General features: G+C 37.2%; 1 protein-coding gene across 1 annotated transcript; it reads left to right on the top strand.

Moving 5' to 3' along the window:
- Positions 1-1,512: 1,512 nt before the first annotated feature.
- Positions 1,513-20,000, top strand: LOC107767398 (6-phosphofructo-2-kinase/fructose-2,6-bisphosphatase). Its single transcript, XM_016586398.2, has 23 exons — positions 1,513-1,929; positions 2,024-2,087; positions 2,602-2,897; positions 3,453-3,662; positions 4,184-4,393; positions 4,496-4,591; positions 4,713-4,811; positions 4,891-4,920; positions 6,926-6,979; positions 8,682-8,735; positions 8,811-8,888; positions 9,719-9,810; positions 9,887-9,944; positions 10,029-10,103; positions 11,320-11,367; positions 12,053-12,150; positions 12,225-12,300; positions 17,387-17,449; positions 17,536-17,627; positions 18,314-18,382; positions 18,486-18,549; positions 18,653-18,718; positions 19,758-20,000. Exons 1-23 carry the CDS (start codon positions 1,756-1,758, stop codon positions 19,830-19,832), a joined length of 2,241 nt encoding a protein of 746 aa, XP_016441884.1. The 5' UTR covers positions 1,513-1,755; the 3' UTR covers positions 19,833-20,000.
- The last annotated feature ends 363 nt before the right edge of the window (positions 20,001-20,363 follow it).

Genomic DNA, 20,363 nt, shown 5'->3' with positions numbered 1-20,363 from the left:
TTGCAACAAAAATTCAATCTTAATTGATTTATACCTTTAAATTAAATTTGATCAAATCTAATTTGCCTTAATTCTTATTAGATTTTGTCTCTAAATATTTTTGGATTTTGCCCTAAAAGTACCAAGTGATTTTTTTAGTACGCCACTTAACTTAATATTAAGCTCGACTATCCTCTTTTTTATGATTTTTATCATAAAACTACTGATTTTGTTAATAACTATTACTTTGTATTACGTGCCATAAGCAAATTCTTTTTATATTTACAACAATAACAATCCCACACCCTCGGGTAATATTTTTATTTTTATATTTATATTTATATTTATATTCAAATATTTTTATCTTTAAATTATCACTAACTATCACGTTTAAAATTAAATTATAATTTAAATTTTTTCAAAATATACATAGTTATGTTAATTTACTATAAAACTATTGATACCCTCTATTCAGTTAGTGCTACTAACTGAAAAGGTCCTTCCATGATTTCTAGTTCCTAAACATACAGAAAATAAAACTCAACTCAAAATCATCCATAAAATCACCTGTCTTAGATTATATGCTCACCTCCAATTGTGTAATTTAGCTCAAATTTATTTGTGTAATTATGATCTTTGTGTAATTTGAAAACGGTATAAATATAAAATGTAGTTTGGGGATAACTTTACACTACTCAATTTTTTTTATTTTTTTCTTCAAAAATATAAATCGATGCTAAGAGATTTGGCTTTCAATTTGTATACATGTAAAATTCAATTAATTTGATTATACTAAAGCAATGCTATTAATTTGATTTTTAAGTACTTAATTTTAATTGAATGAAAATCCAATTAATAAATATACTTGCAAACAGATTCCACAATATAAGCTCCTTTCTTTTTTATGGTACAAAGTTACCATTTGGAAATTTCATTGATTAGATTTAGATTATCAATTCGAATTATTTATATAGATTGTCATTAAGTTTTTAATTTTTATCCTAAAATGTCAAGTGGCTTTTTCTCAGTATGCCACTTAGCTTAACCACCCACAATGCCAATTATATATGACAACTTTATTTCTTTAATATATATATAGAATATAGAATATGCCACTTGGCTTAACCACAATGTCAATTATATATGACAACTTTATTCCTTTAATATATATATATATATATATATATATATATATATATATATATATATATATATATATAAATTTTATTTAAGCAATTAAGAAATTTTTAATGCCCCCTAAAATTTTGCTTGGCCCTTAGACTCGGAATACCGTCATTCTCTTTTACACAGAGTAATTCTTACGGAGAGGCATATATATAACTGTGAAAACAACAAGAGGAGGAAAAAACCTCCATAGATTTGAAGCTGAATTAATCCAGATTGGAGTTGCAATTATTAACCTTGCAGGCTGCAGCTCCAATCTATTAACAAAAAATACGTTAGTTTCATTGTTAAATGACTAAATTAGATGAAGCCCTTGATATATTTAAACCTGCATTTCCCATAACCTACAAGTCTAATTTATCCGAGTAACATTACCTTTTTTCCGCCCCCCTCCATTCTTATCGAAACAGGAAAAAAGTCAACCAACCATTCTTTTTGTTTCTTTCCCAAGTTTCCACATCTTGCAATCTCCGTCTCTCTTAACCTATCCACAAACTGACCATTATTTTTTATTTATTATTATTATAATATTTCAGTTTGACATAACATAAGCAACATTTATTTTTTACAAGTTTTTGTAGCTTGAGCAAAATGGGCACTGGTTCATCAAAGAACCCAGACTGTACTTCTCACGGCACCGAAGATCATGGAGGAGGACAACTCTACGTCTCTCTCAAAATGGAAAATTACAAACTCAAAGGCGAACTCATTCCTCATGTCTATGGCTCTGTCCCCCTCATTGGTTCCTGGGATTCTTCTAAAGCTGTAAATTTAATTAACCAACTCTCATTTTTTACTCCCCCAATCTGAACTACTAGTATTTACTAATTCTAATGCGAATTTCATTTTTCATCATCAGCTTCCTATGGAACGCGAATCTACCTCTATGTGGGAACTCAGTTTCGTCGTTCCTCCTAATCACGGTTTGCTCCTTTTTCTTACTGTTGTTATTTTCTTCAACTCTTTGATTTCATAGAATTGCCCTTTCCCCTACTCAACAGTATAAAAAAAACTTTTACACTATCAGGATCAATCAAAAGATACATATGTATAGGTAATCGTAAAAAAATGAGATTCTAATAGTGAGAGTAAGTCAAGTTACCTACTACAAGCAAGGTGACCTAATAGTGTAGAAGAATCTTTACACAGTGTCAGTGCATTTAACTTGTTAAATACTTTGCACCGATGGTGTAAATTTTCTTTACACTATTAAGTCAATCAAAAGATATCCATAGATAAAACTCCATAAAAAGTGAGAGTTGTAATATTGAAAATAAGGCACCTGCTACCATAGGTAAGTTAACCTGATAGTTTAAAGAGTCGTTACACTTTTAGTGCATATAACGTAAATTCTATTGATATAGGAGGATTAATATAGCCGACCTCAACTAGATTGAGATTGAGGAGTTATTGATCAATTGACTTTTCTTTATGAAGAGACGTTGGACTTTAAGTTCCTGTTGAAGCCAAAATACAACCATGAGCCTTATATAGTGGAAGAAGGTCAAAACCGTGTCCTAATTGCTGGAACATTACAAGGGGACGGCCATTCAGCTTCGTTTAGGCTGGACAACGAAGAGATTATTGAATATAGAGTGTTTGTTAAAGCAGATAGAGTTTCACCATTTGACCTTGCGGCTAGTTGGAGAGCCTTTCAGGAAAATCGCAAGCCTTCCACTGTTCGAGGAATACCGGATGTTAGCATAAACTCAACACCAGCGATGGGCGCAGAGGTAAGATGTTGCCATTGTCAGTTTGACTGCTAATCATAAGTGCTGCTTTATAAACCTTCATACTAGAAGCCTGTCCTTACTATCTTGTTGGTGGTTTCTCCGTGTCAATTAGTGTTTGTCTAGCATTTTTGGAGCCAGGTGCCTTGTGCATTTTCATTTGGAGCAAATGCGATAAACTGATCTACGTACATGCTATTGGATCAATAAATGTTGTACAACTAAAGGCAGAAAACTTCCTTTTTGTTAGGAGCATTATGGGGTTGCAGATTTTGATATTCAAGAGGTTTAAATTTGAATATAGATGCTTAGCCTATGCGTGTTTGTTAGTATAGGTGTAATTTTGAGGAAGCTTTTGGTCTTTGTGTTTTTAATCCGTGCTCCTCTTTGTTCTGCTCTTGTCTATTGGTCAAATTGATCATGTTCTTAGCTTCTGCAGATGTTTGTGGATGAATATTGCTTACTAGGGCTTGTCTTCTATAAATTCTTGTAGTTGTATATGTTTGTCATGTATGCCTTAATGCTATTAATTACATTTTAAACAATTTTTCTCGGCAGAATGGCTCTTCAGCAAGTCTAGAGCTTGATCTTGAACATTATGTTGTCCCTGCTCCAACAACATCTGCAATGGTTTACGCAGCTAACTTGACAGAAACTCCTAGGTCACTAAAACGTACAGGGGTATTTTCTGGGACAGATGGCACTACCATTCCCAGGCCTTCCTCAAAGGATGGTCACACTTCAAATGATCGTCCTGCTACAATAAAGGTTCTCTTGGTGCCTTTTGTTTCTGTTTTTGTTTCATTCTTATCAAACAGAATAAAACCCCAAAATGCACTGAGATTCAGAGTTTTGCTAATTCTTCCTTTATTTTGTTTTATTGATTGAGTGCTTAACTGTAATGCATTCCCATAATTTAAGCGAATTCAACATTAGCATAGCATTTGTACATGATAATGATCATTATCATACTCAGTAAAATGACAAAGCTATTCAACTCTGGCACTTAATCTTTTTCATCCCCCAACTAAAATTCTTGTGTAATAGGCATCTGTATGTGCTGATCATATGACCAATCGTAGATGCTATTTAAAATTATATCCCATGTTATGTATGACAGGTATCACATTTGATGGTGACATGCGTATTATGTTATTGATGTTCTCCCTACTTACTTTACCAACCTTATGCTCTTATCGTTCTAAGTGTATTACCATTTGCTTTAAAATTGTACCTCGTAGGTTAGGAGCTGCACTTGATTCACATTGTGCCGTCTTTTTATCATTCAGGAGATAGAAGTGATTGTCCCAGATCTAAGTAGAATGCCCTCAGGGTCTGCCATGGCTGAATCCAAGTCCGTGGGAACGTTCTCGTCTTTGCAAAAACAAGATAGTTACAGAGGACTCCTTGTAGATAGGGGTGTGGGATCTCCTAGACTAGTCAAATCACCCAGTACAACCAGTTTTACTCTTGATCTCAAGCCTGATTCAGATGCCAAGGTGTGTAGAAATCTAATGTGTTCATTGTGATGAATACTGTAACAAAATCTCTGCTGTGGAGTGGTTTACACATCTGATATATCTTTCTTTTTAATTTTTTAGAATATGATGCCAGCTGCTGCAGGAGCCGTTGCGGCTGGAGCTGTAGCAGATCAGATGCTTGGGCCAAAGGAAGACAGGCATCTAGCAATCGTTTTGGTATTTTCATTTTCTGATGAAGAACTGATAAGCACTAATTAGCTTTGAATTGACTTTCCTTATTCTTGGAGTAGTATCTTATGCAACAAATGATCTTAGGATTTACATATGCTGCCTGCAGGTTGGCTTACCAGCTCGTGGAAAAACTTTTACTGCTGCTAAGCTAACTAGGTATCTTCGATGGTTAGGTCATGATACCAAGCACTTCAATGTTGGGAAGGTAAATTATAGCAGTTGTTCTTCAATGTCTTTCTAAATTTGCAAAAGTAAGGAAACTAACCACTCTTTTTCTGTGACAGTACCGCCGACTCAAGCACGGAAGTAACCAGGTAATTTAATTGCCTGAATTGAACTGTTTTTCTTAATTGCTCCAGTCAAAAAGAACTGCCGTCTCATATAATACCCCCCTCCCCCCTCCCCCCCCCCCCCCAAAAAAAAAAGAAGAAAAAAAAAGAACTGGTACTACAATTAGCTATTGTATCAATTGAGCTAAAAGCTTTATGTTCTGAAGAGTAGAGACAAAACGTAGTAGTCCTTGGACTTGGACATTCTTTTTGTAGAAAATATACAACATGTGCAGACATCCATGCACAAAATGCAGAAATTCTAAATTATTCCTTATATTAGGTTCTGCCTGCTGATTTACTTTACTCTGATTTATAGAGTTGAAAAATCATTTCCCCCAATAAGATATTAAAGAATTCAACCTCACGGATGCATTACAGTCCAGATGCTGGGCATGCTGCTTGTGTTGCACTGTTTTCTAATTTCACTACTGGGCTTATAACTTTTCTTGACAAGATTGGGTTGCTCTAGTGGTAAGCACCCTCCACTTCCAACCAAGAGGTTGTGAGTTCGAGTCACCCCAAGAGCAAGGTAGGGAGTTCTTGGAGGGAGGGAGCCGAGGGTCTATCGGAAACAACCTCTCTATCCCAGGGTAGAAGTAAGGTCTGTGTACACACTACCCTCCCTAGACCCCACTAGTGGGATTATACTGGGTTGTTGTTGTTGGCTTATATTTTTAAGCCACCGAGATTAGATAAAGTGGCCGCTTATATTCCTTACATTTGTTAGTAGTGTGCTGATATAGAACAAATTTGAAGTATGTCATGCCTAGTTGTGGGCAGGAAAATAGTATTCTAGGGTTTGTTATGTGGTGTAAAGAACAGAAAAAGTATTGAGCTTTCATGGTATCATAGGGAAGAGTCCCAGAGAAGATTTTCGGACTGCTTGGCATTATTACGACATAACAGCAGAGACTAAGAGGAACCATGGAGGAAGGTGTTGGAATCTAATCCAAAACTCCTAGGAACAATTTCCTCCGAGGAAGGAAAATTCTTGGGAGATGAAATGAATGTGTTGTAATCAGAAATTATCAACTGTATGGACCTGTACTACCATGTAAAAATTATGAGAGAAGCCCGGACTTGAAAAATGCATCGTTAGTAAGTTTGTTTAACTCCTGCTGGGCCTTACCAATATTTGGTTAATATCCTAAATGCTTACCACCAGACCCCACTAGTGGGATTATTACTGAGTTGTTGTTGTTGTTGTTGTTGTATCCTAAATGCTTACTAATATTTGGTTAATATCCTAAATGTAATTATTGGTCTTTATGTAGCTCCTGCCAGATAGTATTTGGAGAGCATATGCGCTTAGAGGCTTCCATGAGCACTCTAGTTGTTACAATTTATATGAAGAGTTAGATTATAAGGGTAAGTGAACTACGGTGATTCAAGGTGGATGAGGGGCCTGTTAGAGAACATTAAACAACTTCCTCCATGATTCATGGAGAACACAAAATTACCTATATGCCTCATTTCCGGAATAATAACAAAATATCTTAAAATTGACAAATGCTTATAGAAGTGAGAAAACTCTAATTCTAAAAGTAAAACAATTGAAACATGCTCGTACAAGTGGACCTTGTGGATAAAACCGGTCTTCATCTAGATGTCCCAATTCATTTTTTTTGTCATGACAATTTCTGGAAATGAAACAATTTAACAATCTTCCTTTTAGAGGAATTTGTCATATGTTGTTTGTCAAAACTGTTTCTGTTCTTGATTTCGTTGTTCGTCAGACTGCTAGATGATTCACTTGTAGTTATCCTTGAAAACTCAACTCTTGAATGAATTTTACCAGTTGTTGTCATCCTTGACATTTTCTTCTTTTTGGTGCTATTACTTTCTCCCTTTCTACACATAGTGATGAAGCAACTACATATGTCTTGGTGATGACTTATTGGATCTTTTCCCTCTTGGAGCTTTAAGTTCATATTAATTGAAATAGAAACTGTGAAACTTCATTTTCTTGTGTATCTTGTTGATGCAGTCTGCTGATTTCTTCCGAGGTGACAATCCAGAAGGCTTGGAGGCTCGTAATGAGGTAACGTCTGTCAGCATAAAGAAAAAGAATAGGTGTCGTTTATTGTCTGTTTGCTAGAAGCCTGAAATCATCTTAATTAGGAGTGGCAATGAGGCAGTGATCGGGCAGGCATACCAAATGCTATCCCTGTAACGACCCCATTTTGGCCTCTTTTCTGTCCTTTCCACATTTATTAAGTTGACAATGGCATACATAGGATTTTGACACCTACCTATTGTTAGAACTCAGCTAGTACCATGTTTGGGGTTGAGGTGGTGGGTTTCAATAAGGCTTTACTTCTATCTCGAACTGATGTTTACTTTACATTATTTTTCAAACAGTGTTAGTCTATCGTGTGTGTATGTGTGTACTATGTACACATATACATTTAGTTGTGTTTTTCGGTGAAGTAGTGTCGTATGACACCACTTGAAGCAATGGGAGATTTAGAGGAAAGAGGCGAGACCAGGAAGATGAGAGGCTGAGCATTAAAAGGGCAGTACATTCAGCTCTGTGCTTGTGTATTTTGCTAATATGCAAACAGGTGGATTTGGGATTTTTAATTGGAAGTTGACGAGGAAGATTGCATGTCAAACATGATAGATAGAGCTGTTGAAATGAAGATGTAGGCGCCCCCTAATGTGGTCAGAGGAGGTCACCATCTGCCCTTTCCTTGTCCGTTGTTCAGCATGTTTTAAAACTGGGGTTAAATATCGGTTTGAGATTGGGAAAGAGAGGGATGGGAGAAGAGGAAGATAGAGAGAAAAAGTGAAATCCGAGAGGTTCAGTCATAACTAGTAGCAATAACGTTGGCTTTCTCCCCTTTCGTGTTTTGTGTTCTGTTGGGAAATTAAGGTTCTCCTATGTTCTCTCTGTTATTTGTTCTGTGTCCCAAAAGAACCATAAGGAGTGTCAGACGTGTTCTTATGTGTCTTGAAAGACAGGAGAGATCAATGAAAGAGGGTGGAGGGGTGTCCTCTGGTATGATCTGTTTTGTGAAATGAGGAATGAAGAAAGAGTAGGGTCTGGTTTGGAGAGGTAAGGGTGTGCACTAGCTAACTTGAATCAAAACCCCAGATAAGTTATGACCAATTACGTATAAACTTTTGAACTCCTATCTCAGACCCCCGCACAGTGCATTGAAAAAAATTCCCTGACAGTGCCCCATTTCCCATGTAATCTATAATCTCTATCCAATTATGGACAGGTTCTTGATTGCCCTGCCCCAACATCCCTAATCTCCTGGCGTCCCAGAGAATAGAACATATGGATAGGGATTTTTCATATACCATGCATGGGAAATTTTCAATTTGCATCAATATTCTCTATTGCCAATCCAGCACCCATTAATTGGTCATTGGACCATTCATTTTTAGGGGAACATTTGACTTGTGTTATATCTACTTTCAAGGAGTTGTAGATAGGGACAGATTGCTTTCATATCTTGCTGTAAAAGCTACTTTCTAGAATTTGTGGTTTAGATATGGATGGCCATAGGCCCATATATTTACAGTCTGTCTGTTAATATTTGAGGAAATTTCTAATCTTCTTCTTGTTGTAGCCATGATAAGAGTTCATTGTTACATCGTCCCTAGGGCTAATGTGCAGAAAAATTTGAGTTCTAGTGTATCATTAATCTCTCATATAGTTACATTGCACTTAATTTATTCGTCGGATTAACTTTCTTCTTTTCACATAGTTTTAATACATCACATGCTACTAGGTAGCAGCCCTTGCAATGGAAGATATGATCGCTTGGATGCAAGAGGGTGGTCAGGTGAGTCTTGTGTTATTTTTAATGAACAATACCTGTTTCTGAGTTTCCAATAACAATATCCATTACTGAATGCAGGTAGGAATTTTCGACGCCACAAATAGCTCGAGGCAAAGAAGGAATATGCTTATGAAAATGGCTGAGGGAAAATGCAAGGTGAAGTCTTATTAACGGACATGTAGTATTACTGCTCTTAGTTTCCTTTAATAGAACTGTAAGATGTGTTTCTCAGGCTTAGTTTCCTTTAATAGAACTGTAAGATGTGTTTCTCAGGCTTTGGTCTAGTGGTAAGAATGCAACATGTGATGAGTGAGTCAGGCGCAAGTCATGGGTTCGATTCCTGGTGCAGGCTACAAAAGCCTGGAGAGGAGTAGAGGGGCGGGCCCATTATCCACCAAGTTTCGAACCGTGCTCCACGTCCCTCGGTGATTTCTTGGTTATCAACTTAAAAAAAAAGAAAGAACTGTAAGATGTGTTTAATTCATGCCTATGCAAGTGCAAGTGCTGGATTACTAACAAATAGTATTTGTCAGCTAATCCTATACCTTATCTTGTTTCCATGGTTGGGAGGGGGGAGGTGGAGATAACATAGTAAGTCCTCAAAGTGATGAAGTCAACATGCCCTTATTTCTCTTTGGGCAGTTGCATGTTTATGAATTTCTAGGTTGAAACTATCAATTCTTTGTCTGTCGAAAGAATATTAAAATTCACAAAGGACTATTACATATGGATCATCAAGGCTGTGTTTTTAGTTTCTTATTACTTCAAAAAGTGCAGCATCGTGAAATCACCCCGACTTGTTGGCTGGGTTGCTTATGTATCTCAGCGCTTTAATGCATCTAAGTACTTTCTTTTAATAGATTCCTTTTATTAAATGTAATTCGTATGGTGATACTTGTTGGTGGATTTGATGGATCCACATGCAGAAGCTTGAGTTTATCTGCTCTTAGTACTCTGTCTTGATGTCTGTAATGCTTTACTTGCAGATTATTTTCTTGGAAACAATCTGTAATGATCGTAAAATAATTGAAAGAAACATACGTCTGAAAGTTCAACAAAGCCCGGACTATGCTGAAGAGTATGATAACTTGCTGTGTCTTTTGGTGTTTCTCTTATTAGTTAGGAAAACTTACATTGTTGGCATTGTTGTACAGGCCAGATTTTGAAGCTGGATACAGAGACTTCAAAAATCGCCTTGATAATTATGAAAAGGTGATTCTTTATCATGGTTGTTATTGTTATATTCAGCTATGAATGCTTAACATCATGTTATGTAATGGTTATCATTTTTTAAAGGTTTATGAGCCAGTAGAGGAGGGTTCTTATATCAAAATGATTGATATGGTCAGTGGTAATGGAGGACAAATACAAGTAAGTGACTGTAGTTCATTTGTTTACAAAGTTCACACTTATACATTTCATGCATCGTTTATTGGAGGACACTTCAAAAAGTCTGTGATGCAAGCATTTGTAGCAAACACTGCATTTTCCATCCAAGGAATTAATTCCAAGGCAGACTTTATTCAAACAAATTTGTCTTGATTTCTTCATGATGATTTTGAGTAATTCCAGTGACAGCAGGTCACATGTGAGGCTGGCTCAAGTGGTAGACTGTGCCTCTGAAGGGTTTTAGGTCTTAGGTTTGATTCTTTTAACTATGGGGGTTTACTTCTTTCACCATATCTGGCTAACTTTGTGATTGGCGATTTGATTTTTAATACCTTGTACCTCTTAACTCTTCCACTAGGGGTTATCACCTTGATATTTTCTATATGCTCTATCTTGTGAAGGAATATGAAGTCCCCTGGCTTCTTCAGGTCTTCATCACATTTAACTTCTGTGGTAGCTATATATCTTTTGATGGTCCAGAGATGGTAAATATTTTGATAACGAGCAGAAGGACTGTCTAAAGTTATTCTAGCTGCTTTCACAGGCTGACATAGAATTTTGAATGCCAATTTCATTTCATATGGGTTGAATTTTAGGAGTTGGAGAAAAGGTGTAATCTGTGGAGCAGACGATATTTAGATTGGCTTCAGTAAGAAATTCAAAAGCTATTGACAGTGGAATATCCAGTTAATTAAAGAGAAAAGAGAGGTCGGAGCAATTCAGAACTGGCTGTAGGACTTTCTCATTCTTTCTTAATATGCCTGTGCAGCAGTTTGCAACTTTGTCCATCTTTTTAGCTAGCCTTGTTTTGAGTTCATAGTCAGTAGCATTTCCAGTAGAGTATGGAGATAGGCTTATATAAGTAAATGACTTACTTTCCAAAATTGATGGAAGTTTGTGCCTCTGTCAAGATTCTTCTAGTTTTATCTGAGTTACTCTGCTTTACTTTTTTGCCAGAGACATGCATGCCCTTAAATAAAATTCTACTTTCTTTTAAGTCGATTGCAGCTAGACTTCCCCCACGGTGTGGAATAATACTGGGTATGTTGTTGTTGCAGCTAGACTTCCTGCAACTATAGACTAAGTTTCTGTGCAACTCAATTTACATTCTAAAGGAGGAAATAGAATCCTACCAAATCAGTCTCTAGAAATTATATATACAGCCTCACACTCCTTAAAGAGTGTTTGATTTGTGCAGGTGAATAATATTAGTGGCTATCTTCCTGGGAGGATTGTCTTCTTCTTGGTAAGTTACTGCTCTCCTACTAAGTGGTCTCTTTTTTCTTCCAACAGACTACTGTGTCTTTGAGGCATCTCCTGAATCCGGTTGAATAAAATTGTTAGCCATGAAGGAATTGCTTTTATTTCTCTTAACGCCTGTAACCTCTTTGGTATCCTTCCTCTCCATGGAATACAGACAAAAGGAAAAAAGAAAAAGAAGCAAAGACTGCGATAAGACGCATCCACAGATGGTTACTGCCTTAGTTTAGTCTTCAAGACTCAGCATCTGTTCTTGTGGTTTCAAGAAAAGGAGAGATTAACAATTCAGAGTTTGGCAGCAGTGCCAGTATTCTTGCTATTTTCTGATGTCACTACTGGTACAGACTGGTAAATGGAAAATTTCCATGCTGTACAGAACGTGTCCTCTTTAGTGGTGTTCTTTTCATCATTTGAATGTATAACTAAGATCTGGAACATCCTGTGGGGAAGGGTGGGGCTTCACATTTTCCCGAAGAGTGAACTTCATATATGTCATGGGCTCTCTACTTATCCCAGAAAAATAAGGAAGGAAAGATAGAGATTTGGCCACACACTAGCAGTCATTGCAAGATGGCAATTGGCTTGATCTAGACACCTTTTTGTTTAATTTGCTTCTCTCATTTGCTCTTAAATTTTGTTGGAAGTGCCCAACAGATTGACATGATATGCAGGTCAATACACATTTGACACCCCGTCCAATTTTTCTAACAAGGCATGGAGAGAGTCTATACAATGTTAGAGGCAGAATTGGGGGTGACACTGCCATAAGGTTTTTATCCTCTGAACACCTTGAAGAAGCTTTATGTTTTTGAGGAATAACACATTGAAAATTTTCTCTGACAGTGAAGCTGGGGAGCTCTATGCGAAGAAGCTTGCCAATTTTGTTGAAAAACGACTGAAAAATGAGAAGGCCGCTTCTGTGAGTTCCATTATTGATGATTCAATTGTCTACTTTTTTTTTTCCTTTTCGTTTTTGACTTTGAGTTGTGCTTTTATTAATTGAAAAATAGGGATTGACCTACAGCTTCTGTATGGGGTATCACAGGTAAGTTGAGGGAGGGCTGGGAAAAAGATAGGGCTTAAAGCAATTGAGAAAGCAATAGGAGTGACTCATACACTTAGGAGAAAGCATTAGGATTGGAAAGGCATTAGAAGCCACTGAATCAGATGGGTACAACCTTGAGAGCCTAGCTTTCTGCTTTTTTTGACCTTTTGCTGTGTTACTGTTAACATATTCAGAAAAACTAGTTCTTCATTTTGAAACCTGTTCTGTATTATTTTGTTCTCTGGCTAAAGAAGAAAGCTTCCTCTAATTGCCGATGAAAACTTTTTCTGAGTAACTGCTACAACAATAACAAAAAATCCAGTATAATCCCACAAGTGGGGTCTGGGGAGAGTAATGAGTATGCAGAGTAACGAGTATGCAGCCTTACCCCTGCCTTGTGCAAGTAAAGAGGTTGTTTCCGATAAACCCTCCGCTCAAAGCAAGCATCCAAAAATACAGTACTGTAAAAGTCAGGGAAGTAGTAACAACCACAAGATAGTAGAAAAACCAAAATACAAGCAACATCAGGTAGTAATAGAATTCTAAGAATATGGGAATACTAGAATAATGCTACTACTACTATTGGAAAGGAAAATGCTCAACTGCCTACTAGCCTTCTACCCTAATCCCCACCCTCTATATGCTCATATCAAGGGTCATGTCCTCGTAAGTTGAAATGCGCCATGTCCTGCCTAATTACCTCTTCCTAATATTTCTTCGGCCTACCTATACCTCGCCTCAAACCCACCATCGTCAATTTTTCATACCTACTCAATGGGGCATGCAGACATCTCCTCTTCACCTGCCCGAACCATCTCAACCTCGCTTCCCGCATTTTGTCCATGAATATCTTTATTTCTGACCATGTCTGTCCTGGTATGCCCACACATCCATCGCGACATCCTCATCTCCACTACTTTCATCTTTTGGACAGGAAAGTTCTTGACTAGCTAACACTCCGTCCCATATAGGGCTGTTCATTTGGATCGGATATCCGAAATCCGAACTGATCCGCTCACTTTCGGATTTCGGATATTTGGATCGGATTTCGCATTGTGTTTATTAAAATTTCGGATATTCAGATCGGATTCGAATTGGTATAATTGTAACCCGATCCGAAATCCAAAATTATTAGGGCGTGTATAAATATTAAACTTTAATTTCGGATAGTCAGTACTTCCTTTACATCTTCCTTCAAGTTATTACCTTTACAATTGCTGTATTTAGCTATATTGGCACCATAGTACTCTCATAATTGCAGAAACATAAATTTTTCTTACTGTATTGCCTCTTTTACAAAGAAAATATACATACGAGTTTGCAACTTTGAGGCATAATAATCCGATCCGAAATCCGAAATCGGATCGGATTCAGATTGCATTTTGTAGAATCCGAAATCTGAATCCGAAATGTGCTAAATCCGATCTGATCCGATCCATGCACAACCCTAGTCCCATATAACATAGTCGGTCTAGCCACCACTTTGTAATTACCTTTAAGTTTTGGTGGCACGTTCTTAACCCACTAGACACCGGATGCTAGTCTACATTTCATCCACCCCGCTCCAATACGATGTGTGACATCATCGTCGATCTCCTCATTGCCTTGGATTACTGACCCAAGGTACTTGAAACTACCTCTATTAGGGATGACTTGTGAATCCAACCTTACTTTTATGTCTGGCTCCTGAGTAATGTCACTGAACTTGCACTCCAAGTATTCTGTTTTAGTCCTGCTCAACATGAAACTTTAGATTCCAGGGTCTGTCTGAGTAACTAGATCTCAATAATAAAAAAAACCACGACGACTACGCCTCAGTTCCAAGCATCTCAATAGTTAAAAAAAAAAAAGTTTAAACTTCCTGCTATGGATAGTAAACTGTGCCAGGAACAGGAACCTTTGACCTTTTCCCCCAAGGCGAGTATGCATGTTTTGTTTTCTTCTTTTTCTCAACGTTTTCTCCTTGAGCAACCGTTTGATCTAAACTAGCTCACATGTTGCCATAGCCATTGCTCGATATTCTGCTTCTGCACTAGATTGAGCAACGACATTCTGTTTCTTGCTCTTCCAAGACACCAAGTTACCTCCTACGAAAACACAATATCCAGACGTAGCGGGGTGGAAGAGAGAACAAAGGTAAGTGGGGAAACAAGACAGAGAATGGAACTTGATTCTGGATAGCTGCAGATAGCATACGATTAATAAGATAACAAGATGTAAGAACTGCATCCCCCAAAAACGCAACAGAATATGAGATTGTATGAGTAGGGTACGAGCAGTTTCGATAAGATGCCTATTCTTTCTTTCAGCTACCCCATTTTGTTGAGATGTGGGGTAGGGGTAAGGTCTGCGTACACTCTACCCTCCCCAGACTCCACTTGTGGGATTTCACTGGGTTGTTGTTGTTATAGTGTACGGACAAGATGTTTGATGAATAATCCCATGAGAGTTCATAAACTGCTGAAATGGAGAAGACAAATACTTTAGGGCATTATCACTACGAAATCTGCGGACAGAAACCCCAAATTGATTTTGAATTTCAGCGTGGAAGATCTGGAAAATAGAAAACAACTCAGACTGATTTTTCATAAAAAATATCCAAGTGCACCTGGAATAATCATCAATGAAACTGACAAAGTAGCGGAATCCCAAGGTATAACTGACCCTACTAGGACCCCAAACATCTGAATGGACTAAAGTAAAAGGTGACTCTGCTTGATTATCAAGACGTCGAGGGAAATGGGAGCAAGTATGCTTACCGAGCTGACATGACTCACATTCTAGAGTGGACAAGTGAGATAAACCAGGTACCATTTTATGAAGTTTTGACAAATTGGGGTGTCCCAACCGTTTATGTAATAAATTGGTGAATCAGTAACATGACAAGTTTTTGAAGGAAGACAACATGTGAGTCCATATGATTTTGCAAGGATAAGGTAATAAAGTTTGATTTATGCCCGGTACCAATGATCCGTCCTGTACTACGTTCATGTATAAAAACAAGGTCATCAAGAAATAAAACAGAGCATTTAAGTGATTTAGCTAAGCGACTAACGACTACGAGATTAAAAGGACTACAAGAAACATAAAGAACTGAATCTAAAGGTAAAGAAGGAAGTGAACTTGCTTGACCTATTCCAGTTGCCATGGTTTGAGATCCGTTGGCCATTGTGACTGTTGGAAGAGATTGAAAATATAAAATAGTAGTAAAAAGAGATTTATTATTAGAAATGTGATCAGATGCACTCGAATCAATGACCCAAGACTCGGAGGTTGAAGATTGGGAGACATAAGTCACACTAGTACCTGTTTGAACAACGGAAGCTATCTCTGAAGATGTCTGTTTACATGCTTTGTACTGAAGGAACTCAATATAATCCGGTAGAGAAACCATCCAACTATTCATAGTATTGGATCCCATTTTTCTACAATCAATTTCTCAAATTCTTGATTAAAAGTTGTATCGTTAACTTTGGAATGCCAAATCAGAACACCTTTTCCTTTTTTTTATTTGAGAAAACACTGTTCACTCGCCGGAAAATATTGTCGGAATTTAATGAAACTTGAATGAAAAAACTCGGAATAACGTCTTGAGTAATCTGTCCAAAAGAAGTTTCGTCGGAAAAATCACTGTAGCCGCTGGAAAGTCGGTGTAGTTACTGAAAAATCTCAAAGCGATCAGAATAAAAAGAAAAATGTATGGGTAGGCTCGAAATTACTAGTCGATCCGATTGTTCAATAGGAACTTTTTCAAAATCTGGCCGGAAAGGGCTCGCGCGCCGCGCGTGGGTCAAATCTCGCCGGAAATTTTCTTCCTTTTCCGGCGCGTGAGGGCGCGTGGATGTGTGTTTTCCGGTGGGGTTGACTGGGGTTTGGTCGCCTGAGCCTGAGGAGTCTTGTGGTGGTGTTGGTTTTTGTATAACACCAACGAAAAGTGATTTGCTTACGGACAACCTTCTAAGTCGCCGGAAAATTGCACGGCGACGAGGTCTTTCTTCCTGGAAGTCGCTGGAATGATTCACAACGATAAGTTTCTCACTAATATCTGATACCATGTGAGAATGCACGGGAGAAAAATCTATTATTGATATTAATTGTAATACAATGAACCCTATTTATAAGTACACATAATATATAACATACTCCTATTACCTATGGGACTAGGACTAATTACATATATATTCACATAGCTATTCTAACAGTTGCAAATGTCAGATGTAGTTTTGAACTAAAAGAATCCAAAGCAGTATTTATACTTCTATCATTGCTTACACAAACTTGAAGCAGAATTAAGGGTAGCTGAAAATTACAAAGGCGTGTATGAAAAGTTGAAAACATTAGCTGCCAACTATTTTGGAACGTATGGGGAGTACCATTTTATGTTGTTTCCAAAATTTAAATAATTAGTATTAGCCTTAACTACGTTACTCTTAATTAGCGGGGCAGCTGCCAAACTTTTATACCGATCTTAAGATATAAGGAATCCCTCTGTGGAAAATGTGATCTCGTAGCAGCTTGATACTCCTGTTTGCGCAAAAGAGGACCCGCTTTCTCCTCAAAAAAGAAATCAAAGAAATAATAAAATAGATTCAGGTGCTATCTTCTTTTGATTTTTTGTATGGTTGCAGTCTTGTGACTGATCTTTGGGATTGTGCCATGTTATAGTATCTTAATTTTCTTGGTTTCAAGGTTAAAAGCTTGCTTTTTCTGAAGAACATAATGCACATGAAGAAAAATCAGCATAAAAGCTCAAAAGTTTCAATTTTTTTTTCATTTCTCCATAAACCTTGAAAAATGCATTTTTTAGTTCCTTAATTGTTTGTTAAGACTTTAGTAGGTGGTGCTGACCCTGCATAAAGCATTAGTAGTTAAAGATAGCTGGTAGTGCTTATTCTGCACAAATTGTTAGATATATGCTAGAGAATGTTGTATAAAATACCCTATATTTTCTTTGGCTTAGATATGGACCAGCACATTGCAAAGAACAATTCTGACAGCTAGTCCAATTGCTGGGTTTCCCAAGGTTAGCTTGTTGAACTGTTTGTTTTCTTTTGTTAATCTTGACTTTGGTGAAGTATGGTTCTTCCTCTTTCCTTACTCCTTTTACAGATACAATGGCGAGCCCTTGATGAAATAAATGCTGGCGTATGTGACGGAATGACATATGAAGAAATAAAGAAAAATATGCCTGAAGAATATGAGTATGCTATAACTCTTCTTTTACCTTTCGTGATGCACACTTATCCATTTGTCTGCGACACAGTAGGATTTTATCCATGTAGAATTTTATATAATGTTTATAGAAACATTCAGCAAACTATTTACACATGCTGAAGGGGAAATAAGCCTCACCAGTTATCAAAAGGTGATATTGCTATGACAAGGAATTGACCATAGAGTTAGTTTGGTGTCTACCTAACGAGTTTAATATGATATTGATTGGTCCCATGGCTTTGTTTTTTATTTTTCCAGAATCTATCTGTATAGGCAATGCAACTGGATTAAACTGCTTCGATATGTAGTAAGCTAAGGTCTTCCATGATGGCAGGACTAGAAATTCAAATATTAAGCAATTAACACGAACCTCACCTTCCTAGTTTGTGAGTAATTTGTGAAATAACTGATCTTAAAGACTCATGTCTGGAGTAAGAATATCTCCATGGAATCAACAGACTCATCTGCTTCATTATCTTCTAACTGCCTGTGATTTACTCTTCCTCTTCGTATGCTTTTATAAATAGTGTATCGTTGACTTGTCAGAAGAATGAAGCTGGTCTGCACCATTCTCTTGTACTGATGCATTAATGAACAATATTGTCTTTTTCATCTTAAACCACAATTACTTGTTAGTTGTCAAATATTGCTTGTTACTTGTTTATGCATACAGGTCACGCAAAAAGGACAAGCTGAGGTATAGATACCCTAGAGGTGAATCTTATCTTGACGTCATACAAAGGTTTGTTATTTAAGCGTTTATAATGTAAGATTTGTTCCTTCAATAATTAAGTCTAGGTATCTGCAAAATTCTGATGTCATTCTAATGAACATTCAACACGCAGGTTGGAGCCGGTGATTATTGAGCTTGAAAGACAGAGAGCACCAGTGGTGGTGGTATCTCACCAGGTTGGTAAATGTGCTGATACTGTGATACATGAAGATTAACTTGCTGCCATGCCAATAGAAATGTGCTTGACTTTGAATATTTTCTTTCTGATTTCTCTTGTAGGCAGTATTGAGGGCTTTGTATGCTTATTTTGCCGATAGGCCTTTGAAAGAAGTCCCACACATTGAGGTAATTACTTGAAATACTGGTAACTTATTTATTTTTAAGGCAGCACTTGCATGTGAAGAATTTGATGAGGAGCGTTATATCATGAGCAGAAATGCATATCCATTCTTGCTTATTGGTACATTTGAAGTTTATTGTTTACATACATGATATATTTGAGATGCTGCAAGAAGTTCATTAAGGCATCTCGTATGAAAATATGCACCCAGGTTTTAGTAAGGGTATGCACCAAGAGGTTGTGAGTTCGAGTCACCCCAAGAGTAAGGTGCTGCACTATTCAAAAAGAGCCTATATGCCAATGTTTGATTCAAAGATTATGTAATTAGTTTGATTGTTCTTTGCCAGTTTGAGGTCTAGAAGTTTTGTTGTTAATGGTAATATTCACAGGTTATTACCAGGGGCGGACCTACGTTGGGGGATGAGGGTCACCGGAATTCGTTAGCTTCGGCAAAAAAGACTCTAGATATATATATTTCTTTATATACACTGAGGACCCCTTAAATATTTTATGCGGCCCCTTAAAATCAGAGAGAGAGAGAATATTTTATGCGACCCCCTAAAATCCCAATATCTAGACAGAGAAGCTGGTTTGTAGAAGTGCTTAAGTACCTTCACTCTCTTGATGACCCAGGTTCGAATCCGGGTTCCTACAATGCATAATTTTTTTTAAAAAGTGGTGCCCCCGTGATGCTCAAATCTTGGGTCCGCCTCTGCTGACATGATTCTAAAAGATGTTGAACATAAAAAAAAACGTGTTAGGGGTGTTATCCTTGGGTGTAGAAACAGTTGGTGCTAAATGATAGTTGAGGTTTTATCAACTCATGATTTAATAGGGAAAATGGCTTGAACTTGGACTGGTCTACTGATTTTATTCTAGTGGCTGGAAGACAAGGTTAAAGTATGTAGTGGCTATCGAGGAAGTTTGTTCATTTATGCTTCATTTTAGCGAACTTAAAGTAGAAACCTATGCTATTTGCTTTGCTGATCTGGTATAAAAATGGAACTGTCATTTTGTCTTACCATTTTCCTTCTTTACTTCCAGACGCCACTTCACACAATCATAGAGATACAAATGGGGGTTACAGGAGTGCAGGAGAAGAGATACAAGCTGATGTAGGTCATTGCAACTTGACTTGCTAATTCATAGCTGCAGCAATTGCCTCATTCTTCAAATTGTAATTGATACCAAAAATTTTATATCAACGAGACTTTGACATTAAAGTGTATAATTTTGAAGGGCTTCATCAGCTTCACGAGCAAAATAATCTCTCCAAAAGTTGTGAAATATCCAGCTTTTACCTACACTATGCAGGAAAAGACTAGTTTATTTACCTACAAAATTGGGACTAAACTGGTTCTTAATACGGCCTATTTCTGAAGATGACAAACTTTAAAACCTCTTTTTCTCTTCTCCAACACATGGGACCCCTGAAGCGACTAACTCAGGCAACTGGGTCCCTTTTATCGTACCAGAATAAGAATGGCTATTCCCATCAAAATTTATTACTACTAATACCACCGTTTCTGGTAATTCTCTATGTTTTACTTAAATACATTTGTGTATTTGTTCTTGGGTCTTGATAAGCTCGTCATAGGAATCGAAACTTTGTTACTCTGCTCATTTTTGAGTGCTTGCTTTATTGCTTTC

Source organism: Nicotiana tabacum, chromosome 22 (assembly GCF_000715075.1).
Source record: "Nicotiana tabacum cultivar K326 chromosome 22, ASM71507v2, whole genome shotgun sequence".
Taxonomy (NCBI): Eukaryota; Viridiplantae; Streptophyta; class Magnoliopsida; order Solanales; family Solanaceae; genus Nicotiana; species Nicotiana tabacum.
The sequence above is the reverse complement of the archived record's forward strand: the minus strand, read 5'-3'. Positions and strand labels throughout refer to the sequence as shown.